Here is a 9,173-nt window from a genome sequence, read left to right as displayed (position 1 = left end):
GCAAAGAAATGAGAGGCCACGCTTAGACCCAAGCTCCCACCTGAGCACCCAGAGAGCCTGGTGCTGCAGGGCAAGGTATCCCCTTGGTCTGCCACCAGCACCTGCCCCAGGCTGGAGCCGCACTCTGAGCACAGAAGCAGGCCCTGATTTCTCATCAACTTCTGGCTTCGAGATTCTGGTCCTGCGTCTGCCAGGTCTCTCATCCCTGGTCTTGTCGCCCAGGTCGCTTCTGGATTCAAGGCAATGTTGCCTCAAAACAAGGACCAGGTGCTGCTACAAAACGCAGTGTCCCCTGGGCCCCCTGCTCAGGGCCTCTCACAACTTGTGGACTCCCCTCCCCCAAACCGACAGCCTCCCCCTCCCCATCAATCACTTCCTCCCTCCCATCCACATTTCCCCTCTTCCCCTCAATCCCAGCTACCATTCTCTCCTCCCCCACACTCCCACTCTCCAGACTCATGCTTCTCTTCTGACTCAAATTCTGACTCGGTCCCGCATCTGAACTCTTCCCCTCTCCCATCTTCCCCCACTTTCTTTCACCAGAATTATCCCTCTCTCTCCCTTCCGCGGTCATCCTCTCCCTCTAACCTGCTCTCCTCCTCTCCCTCTCAGCCACAGAACTCCTCTCTCCCCAGCTCACCTTGCTACTCTCCTTCCCATCCCGAAGGCCCACCTAGGCCCACACTTACTTCCCCCAGCCCCAGCCTACCTTCTGGGGTCCACTCTTCCAGGCAGACACGGCACTTGCATCAGTACAGGGACTCCGGGTCCCCTGGAGTGGTAGGGGGATGCGTGGCAAGCGAGAGGGACCCTGCAGAGTTCAGGGACCCAGGGGCCCTGGCCCAGGCCCTGGTAGTCCATCTGGGGCACCGCCGCATCGCACACGACCTGCGTCTACTGCTTTTGCAGCGCCTGTGGCTAGGCAGAACCGGCCAGGCCCCAGTCGTGGAGTATCCTATATGCCTGGTGTGTCTCCGTCCACGCAGCCCCTCCTGCCCCATCCCCAGGTACAGGACTGGGCCCCGGTTACTGGCCTTTCCCCAACTACTGCCCTGTGCACAGGGCCAGGAGTCTGGGCCGCTCCGCATAGGCATCGGCTTCGGCCTCCGCCTACCTCGGGGCCAGGCCAGGGCCTTGCATCTGTTGCCAGAAAGAAGTCTGGAGGAAGTAGGACGTCAGGGAGAGACTGCTCAGGCCCCTGGGTGTCAAGCCCGGGCAATTCGGGCACCAGCATCTCGAGCCACAGTGGCTCAGGCCCGGGCAGATACAGCCCCAGGCACACCTTCCCAGACCAGGAGTCTCAGGTCGCCAGGCCCTCAATCACTAAACTCCACACGCAGCTCAGGGCATCCCCTCCACGCACCAAGACGGGCCACTGCCTCTCTGAGGCCCAAGCCTTCCTCTGCCCCCAAGTCTGTCTCTTCAGAGCCCATTCCCCCAAGTTCACCATCCTAGTTCCAGAGCCACGGAGGGTTCCCGGAGCAACTCCTCCAAACACCACCCTCCCCACCAGGCCCCAGATCTCTGGGAGCCCCCGAGATACCCTAAAGGGCTGGCTGACTGGAGGACAGGTATGTTCTCCGGCTCTGAACCCTGGGAGCCCCTTGTGGAGTCTGCTGTCCCCTGGCTGAAGAGGACCAAGGGCACCAAGGCCCCATCCAGCCTTCAGTGTATCCAATAAAGCCTGACCCTGCAACACTTATGTTTGTGTCCTACTAAGAATGGGTGGCTATACCTACATCAGTGCCACTCCCCAAATGGGCCCTCTTAGGGGAGTCAAAGGAAACATAGAGCCCATATCACGGACCCAAGGAGGGCAAGGGCCCCACAAGGGCTGAGTGCCTGAGATGCACTTATGCTCTACCAGGCCCTTCATACATTTAATTCATCTCCATGGGATTGATACCAGCATCTGCAGAGCTGAAGCCACTGGGCCCATTCCTTTGGGTGCACCTTAGGTAACATGGATGCCTGCTGAGGCGACCAGTTCCGGGAGCAGGGAGTGTCTCCTTGCAGAGAAGATCATTCCTTGAGTCCACTCACAGGGGAATATGCTGGTCCTCAGACAGGAGACAAAAAACCCAAATGGGCAGGTGAGGTGTCAGGCAGAGATAGGCCTACTTGGAGCCACGTTACCTCCCCAACCTCCTGCACTCGGAGAAGCCAGGGTGTCAGAAGGTGGGCAGCCTTATCCCAAAACCTGCTCAGGAGTGGGAGTGCTCAAGAGTGGGAAGAAGAAGCCTCGAGAAAGGGAACGGAAGACTCCTGCCTCTGCTAACCATGGAGGATGGGTATTGTCTTAGTCATCTAGTGCTGCTATAACAAATACCACAAGTGGATGGCCTTAACAAAGAGAAATTTATTCTCTCACAGTCTCAGAGACTAGAAGTCCAAATTCAGGGCACTAGCTCCAGGGGAAGGCTTTCTCTCTCTGTCGGCTCTGGAGAAAGGTCCCTGGTTATCAAACTTCCCCTGGTCTAGGAGCTTCTCAGGCACAGGGAACCCGGGTCCAAAGGACTCGCTCTGCTCCCGGTGCTGCTCCCTTGCTGGTATGAAGTCCCCATGTCTTTTTTTAAATTTTTTTCCCATACAAAAATTTATACATACATTGTTATGTGATTCTAATTGCTCTCCCTATACTGTGACAGCACACTCCTCCCTTCCACCCCTGATTTCCCATGTCCATTCAACCAGCTCCTAATGCTCTCTGCCTTCCCATCTCACCTTCGGTACAGAAGCTGCCCGTTTAGTCTCTTGTATGTACTTAAGCTAAGAGGCACAGCTCCTCACAAGTATCTCTTTATGTCCCACAGTCCAGTCCAATCCCTGTCTGAAGACTTGGCTTCGGAAATTGTTTTAGTTCTGGGCTGATGGAGAATCCAGGGGCCATGCTTTCCGGGGTTCCTCCAGTTTCAGTCAGACCATTAAGTCTGGTCTTCTTACTAGAATTTGAGCTCTGCACCCGACCTTACTCCTGCTCCATCCAGGACTCTCTGTTGTGTTCCCTGTCAGGGCGGTCATTGGTGGTAGCGAGGCACCATCTAGTTCTTCTGGTCTCAGGCTGATGAAGTCTCTGGTGTATGTGGCTCTTTCTGTCTCTTGGGCTAATACTTTCCTTGTGTCTTTGATGTTCTTCATTCTCCTTTACTACAAGTGGTTGGGACCAATTGATGCATCTTAGATGGCCGCTTCCCAGACGCCACTCACCAAAGTAGGATGCAGAACATTTTCTTAATAAGCTTTGTTATGCTAATTGACCTAAATGTCCCCTGAAAGCATGGTACCGAGACCCCTACCCCTGCTACTCTGTCCCTCAAAGTGTTTGACTGTATTCAGGAAACTTCTTAGCTTTGGTTTAGCCCAGTTGTGCTGACTTCCCCTGTAGTGTGTGCTGTCCTTCCCTTCACCTAAGGTAATTCTTATCTACTATCTAGTTAGTAAATAACCTCATCCTCCCTCCCCACCCTTGTTAACTATCAAAGAATGTTTTCTTCTGTGTTTAAACTTTTTCTTGAGTTCTTATAATAGTGGTCTTATACAATATTTGTCCCTCTGTGACTGACTAAATTCACTCAGCATAATGATGAGGTCCCCATGTCTTTCTGCTCACTTCTCTTATATCTCAAAAGAGATTGGCTTAAAACACAACCTGATTGAGTCCTGCCTCATTAACATAACTGCCGCTAATCCCATCTCATTAACATCATAGAGATAGGATTTACAACACATAGGAAAATCACATTAGATGACAAAATGGTGGACAATCCCACAATACTGGGAATCGTGGTCTAGCCAAATTGATACGCATATTTTTGGGGGACAAAATCCGCACAAATCCATGACAGGTGTTAAGATAGATAGTGGCTTCCTCATACTAGTAAGCAGTGAATTCAGGGTTTGAAGGTCGTTTTGTCTGGTTTTGGAGGAGCCCTGGTGGCACAATGGTTAAAGCACTTGCCTGCTACCCAAAAGGTCAGTGGTTGGAACGTACTAGCTGCCCCACGGGAGAAAGATGTGGCAGTCTGCTTCCATATAGGTTACAGGCTTGCCCTGAGAGTATGGCCCCAGACGCTTTTAACTCAGTACTGAAGTCACTCCTGAGGTTCACCCTTCCCAAAGATTAGACAGGTCTATAGGGCCAACAATAACACACATGAGGGACGTTCTCCATACTTTAATCATGTATACGAGACTAATGGGCACACCAGCCCGAAAGCAAAGATGAGAAGGCAGGAAGGGACAGGAAAACTTGACAAACGGAAACAGGGAACCTGGGGTGGAGAAGGGGAGAGTGTTGACACATCGCGGGGTTGACAACCAACGTCGCAGAACAACTTGTGTATTAACTGTTTAATGAGAAACTAATTTGCTTTGTAAACTTCCACCTAAATCACAATTAAAAAAAAAAAAAAGATTACCTTCTTGGAAACCCTGTGGGGCAGTCCTACTCTGTCCTATAAGGTCCCTGTGAGTTGGAATTGCAGTAGATTTGGTTTCTTTGTCTGGTTTAAAGACCATGCTGCCTCCATTAAGAGGCGAGAGCCACAGGTCATGTTTCTGGTGTGTGACCTTGAACAAATCACTTTCTCTCTGGGTTAAAACGTAAAGGCTGTGCTTGTATGAGTCAGTGTATCATCCCTGAAGTATAAACAGCCTTAATCCAAGGTTATTTTTACTTAAAGGTTTATTAGCCTTTATTAGGAGTCCCTGGGTGGTGCAAGCGGTTAGGCACCTAGCTATTAACCTAAACGTTGGCTGTTCAACCTATCCAGAGGCACCTCTGAAGAAAGCCCTGGCGGTCTGCTTCCAAAAGGTCACAGCCATGAAAGCCCTACGGAGCACACTTCTATTGGTCGCCATCAGCCGGAACCAACTCCACTGGCAACCGGGCATTTTTGTCAGCCCCACCTCGTCTTTTCCATAATGACCAAAGGCATTCCTTGAAGGAAGAGGCACCTCCCACGCCCCGCACAAAGATGGCGGAGCCTGTCGTCGCAGGGGGCGGGACCGGCGCCCGTGTTGTGTCGCCTGGCCAACTAGTGCTGACGCGTATTAGTGGTTCTGCACTTGCGCGGGGAGAGCGGCTGGATAGGTCGCGTTCGCGCTGCGCATCTGGAGCGGGGTTAGGCGGCCGGGAGGCAGATGGGGCCTGTGTGTGGTTAGAGTATTGGCAGCCCCGCGGGTGTGAGAGGAGCCGGGGGTCCTCCAGGCGGCAACTGGACCAAGTTTCAACGGCGACCGGGGCAGGAGTCAGGCCGGGCATGTCCCAGGTGCCGCGGTGTGAGCAGTGAAGAGCGCCGGGCGGGATGGGCCGGCGTCGGGCGCCAGAATTATACCGGGCCCCGTTCCCGTTGTACGCGCTTCAGGTGGACGCCAGCGCGGGGCTGCTCATCGCGGCCGGCGGAGGAGGCGCCGCGAAGACAGGCATAAAGAATGGCGTGGTGAGACCGCAGGGCCACTGGGGCTGGGCTACTCCACGGCTAAGGGCGATTCCGGGGTGGCTGGGGGTCGCGGGGACGGGCCGTATCTCAGCTTCTGGCCCTGCCCATCCTTGGCGGGGATCCCCAGCAAGCCGGGCGCCCCGGCGCGAGTTTCATTCGGGCGGTTGAGAGACTCTTAAGGTGAAGTGAAAACTGCACACACCGCTGCGTAGGCAGGAGCGTTTCAACTCGACCTCAAGAGCAGCCACAGGGTCTTATTCTGTCCTTTTCCCGGGAGGCCACATAGGCCTGTCTGTGTGCCGACTAGCAGCGGTGAAAGCGGCGCATTTGGCCGCGGGCCATGTTCCTTCACTTTCTGAATCTCAATCTGTTGTTCTGTAAATTGGAGGTAATATTCCCAGCCCAGGTAAGATAAGGACTTCAGAAAGCCTTGTGAACTAGGAAGTGCAGTAAGCAAAGGGGTAAGGCCTCAGACTACAGATGTCAGTTTGCCCTGAGGTGTGCTCTGAGTACTCCTGAATCTTGCTCATCCTGGTTTCCTCTCTCAGCACTTTCTGCAGCTAGAGCAGATTAATGGGCGCCTGAGCGCCTCCTTGCTACACTCCCATGACACAGAGACACGGGCCACCATGAACTTGGCACTGGCTGGTGACATCCTTGCTGCAGGGCAGGATGCCCAGTGTCAGCTCCTGCGCTTCCAGACCCATTGGCAAAAGGGCAGCAACAAGGCAGAGAAGGCAGGTGAGGAGCCCTGTCTCTATCCCTTTGGAAACGAGATGAGTAAGATCACTCTCCTCTTGGTCTCTCTAAAAGAAGTGGGGTTATGGTAGCAGACTGGAAGCTGGATGTTCACCTGCCATGTGGAGAAAAGCTAGTGCTACTATAGAAGCCTGGGACCTGGCAGGCTGTTTGTATTGCAGGTTCCAAGGACCAGGGACCGCGACAAAGGAAGGGGGCAGCTCCAGCAGGGCAGAAATCTGGAGCAGAAACCCACTGTGAGGGGGTAGAACTCAGTGTCGAGGATTTGCAGGTGGTGCAGACAGACTTCAGCGCTGATCCACTGCAGAAAGTTGTATGCTTCAACCACGATAACACCCAGCTTGCCACTGGAGGGACGGATGGCTACATTCGTGTCTGGCAGGTGGGGTTTTTGGGGGGGGGTGGTTAGGGCGGGTGAGTCAGTAGCAGCAAGGCCAAAACTGTGAGAAACCAAATGTGTGTTCTGAGAAATGTGAGTGAAGCCTGCATTAAGTAGCCGTTAAAAGAGAAAAGGAGTGCTCCTGCTGGGTGCTTGGGCTAACCAGAGTGGTGGTTTGGCTGCAGGTACCTAGCCTGAAGAAAGTTCTGGAGTTCAAAGCCCACGAAGGGGAGATTGAGGACCTGGCTTTGGGGCCTGATGGCAAGGTGAGGAGGTGAAGGGGTGGAGGAAGTAGGTAGTTGTGCTGCTTGCTCGGTAAGTGGATCCCCTGACTGCCCATCCTTGGAATCTTTATTCCTGACTAGTTGGTAACTGTGGGCCAGGACTTTAAGGCCTCCGTGTGGCAGAAGGATCAGCTGGTGACACAGCTGCACTGGCAAGAGAATGGACCCACCTTTTCTAACATGCCTTACCGCTACCAGGCCTGCAGGTGTGAAGACCCCGGAAGGTGGTTAAAAGAGGCACAGCCCAGATGTGGTGGGGGGAATAGGGAAGCTGGGGAGGATTGTGGCCTTGGTGTGGGTGTCAGCCCAGGCCTGACCAGAATGCAGGAGGGCACAAACCTCCACAGGCAGGTGGGCAGGCCCTGGGAACTGAGCAGCCTATCTCCTGGCCCCAGGTTTGGGAGGGTTCCAGACCAGCCTGCTAGGCTGCGACTCTTCACGGTGCAGATTCCCCACAAGCGCCAGCGCCAGCCTCCGCCCTGCTACCTCACAGCCTGGGATGGTTCCACCTTCTTGCCCCTTCGGACCAAGTCCTGTGGCCATGAAGTCATCTCCTGCCTCAGTGTCAGGTGTGAGGCAGTGCTGGCTTGGCTGGGTATGGGGGAACCTGGGGAGCTTGGGAAAGAGTCCTGCCTGAACCCCTGAGGACTGCTGTTGGTGAACAAGGCTCTATGCAGAGGCCTCCAGGACAGTGAGCACTTTATTAATTTGTTGCAGTGAATCGGGCACGTTCCTAGGCCTGGGCATGGTCACTGGCTCTGTTGCCATCTACATAGCTTTCTCTCTCCAGGTAATGGGTGAAAGTGGGCACAACCCTGAGGGCTCTTTAGGGTGGGGACACTCAGTCTGCCTCTACCTAGAGTGTGCAGAAAGAAGTCTGGCCCACCCTGTAGAGGGAAAGCCTTCTGGGGACAGGAGGCATATTTTCCAGTGGGAAGCCTCCCAACTGGGCCTTCCCTCACTACTTCTCCTCCTGCCCCTAGCGCCTCTACTATGTGAGGGAAGCCCATGGCATTGTGGTGACAGATGTGGCCTTTCTGCCTGAGAAGGGTCGTGGTCCAGAGCTCCTTGGGTCTCATGAAACTGCCCTGTTCTCTGTAGCTGTGGACAGTCGTTGCCAGCTGCACCTGCTGCCCTCACGACGTGAGTCATTGGACCACCCTACCTTTAGCTGTAGCAGAATCTCATCCCCTGGAAAACTGTACCATCTGCTCCTCCTTGTGTGGAATAGGTTGAGGGTCCTGTTCTTCAGGCTGTGAAGCCCCTCTCACTGTTGACATCTTCCCTTACCCCTCCTGCAGGGAGTGTTCCTGTGTGGCTGCTGCTGCTGCTGTGCGTTGGGCTTATTATTGTGACCATCCTGCTGCTTCAAAGTGCCTTTCCAGGCTTTCTTTAGCCTCCCTTCCCCCTGGAAATCGGGGCTGGATGCTGTCTCTGTCTAGACAGAGTGGAGGCCTGGACTCCCCACTGATCACTCCATTTGGGTCTACAGCTGAGGTTGCCCCCACTGAGATGGACAGGCACTGCCTACCTTTCCCATTCAAGCTTGGCTGTGGCCCTGTGACTGTGGGAACCTTGCATTCATCATCTGTGGATTCACCCAGGACAGCGGTGTCTGAAGCCCAAGACAACTACCTGCCTTCTTCCCTCTGCCTACCAGAGACTCCAGAGTTGAGCTTGTCCTTTTCCGGAAATATGTGAAGATGCCCAAGAGCCTGGAGAAGCTGCCGTCCTTCCTGCAGAAGTCATCCGTTACTCTTCCTCCCCTCACAGCTTGTGGCCAGTGCTCTTCTCATGGAGCGCCTGGCATTTGTCGGGCAAGGACTGGCCTGGGACTTGCTGTTAGGGAAGGAAAAGGGCAAAAGATAAACCCAGGGAGGAATCCACGGGTCCAGCTGGGTAGTTCTAAGCCAGCCAGGCTAAATATGCAGTAAGTTCCTGGACAGTCTATCCCAGCCTTGAAGAAGGGGAAAATGAATCTAAGCCCATTAGGCAGGACAAGTTATTTAATAAATTAGAGAAGACTGAACTGAAACCCTAAATGGTGCTTTTATCAACTCTTGCCTCTCTCAGAAGGTAGGAGAGTCCTGAGGCTAAGCAGCTCCTCTGAGTGCCAGAAGATGGCTCTGGCGTACTGAGGCAAGACGCGGCTCATGTAGCAGTGGTGCCTGGGGAACAGCCCTTCCATGAAGCCAGTGTGGCCGTCTTGGGCTGTGATGAGCAGTGCAACGTGGGGAAAGTGTTGGGCAGCCTAGAGGGGAAAGGCTGGGGGTGGGGGTCAGAGAGGAAGTGAGGAACCTGGACTTTTAC

At 54.1% G+C, this 9,173-nt stretch overlaps 3 protein-coding genes across 4 annotated transcripts in view; 2 read left to right on the top strand and 1 right to left on the bottom strand.

The window, feature by feature from the left end:
• Nucleotides 1-243: 243 nt before the first annotated feature.
• On the top strand, nucleotides 244-1,455 carry PRR30 (proline rich 30). Its single transcript, XM_004377691.1, has one exon. It carries the CDS (start codon nucleotides 244-246, stop codon nucleotides 1,453-1,455), a length of 1,212 nt encoding a protein of 403 aa, XP_004377748.1.
• A 3,613-nt stretch (nucleotides 1,456-5,068) lies between these two features.
• Nucleotides 5,069-8,901, top strand: PREB (prolactin regulatory element binding). Of its 2 annotated transcripts, XM_004377608.1 has the most exons (9): nucleotides 5,069-5,441; nucleotides 5,990-6,182; nucleotides 6,362-6,582; nucleotides 6,765-6,845; nucleotides 6,945-7,069; nucleotides 7,259-7,432; nucleotides 7,581-7,653; nucleotides 7,847-8,006; nucleotides 8,165-8,901. In XM_004377608.1, the coding sequence occupies exons 1-9, from the start codon at nucleotides 5,307-5,309 to the stop codon at nucleotides 8,257-8,259; spliced, it is 1,257 nt and encodes a 418-aa protein (XP_004377665.1). In that variant the 5' UTR covers nucleotides 5,069-5,306; the 3' UTR covers nucleotides 8,260-8,901. The 2 variants fall into 2 exon arrangements, with proteins under 2 accessions (XP_004377665.1, XP_023588199.1); XM_023732431.1 differs by lacking the exon at nucleotides 7,847-8,006 and having other exon boundaries at nucleotides 5,087-5,441; nucleotides 8,165-8,263.
• ABHD1 (abhydrolase domain containing 1) overlaps nucleotides 8,890-9,173 on the bottom strand; it is a 10,169-nt gene continuing 9,885 nt past the window's right edge. Inside the window, 1 exon segment of the mRNA XM_023732398.1 lies at nucleotides 8,890-9,128. Within this exon segment, the coding sequence (XP_023588166.1) occupies nucleotides 8,917-9,128 (212 nt within the window). The 3' untranslated portion in view covers nucleotides 8,890-8,916.

Source organism: Trichechus manatus, unplaced genomic scaffold, assembly GCF_000243295.1.
Source record: "Trichechus manatus latirostris isolate Lorelei unplaced genomic scaffold, TriManLat1.0 scaffold00052, whole genome shotgun sequence".
Lineage (NCBI taxonomy): Eukaryota > Metazoa > Chordata > Mammalia > Sirenia > Trichechidae > Trichechus > Trichechus manatus.
Note: the sequence above shows the minus strand (reverse complement) of the source record. Positions and strands in the feature narration are given on the sequence as shown.

Bases quoted from the DNA above. Each gene is read 5' to 3' on its own strand.
- PREB (XM_004377608.1), top strand. From the start codon at position 5,307: ATGGGCCGGCGTCGGGCGCCAGAATTATACCGGGCCCCGTTCCCGTTG. The intron at 6,183-6,361 runs GTGAGGAGCCCT...TTTGTATTGCAG, and splicing joins CAACAAGGCAGAGAAGGCAG to GTTCCAAGGACCAGGGACCG. The intron at 7,433-7,580 runs GTGTGAGGCAGT...AATTTGTTGCAG, and splicing joins ATCTCCTGCCTCAGTGTCAG to TGAATCGGGCACGTTCCTAG.
- PRR30 (XM_004377691.1), top strand. From the start codon at position 244: ATGTTGCCTCAAAACAAGGACCAGGTGCTGCTACAAAACGCAGTGTCC.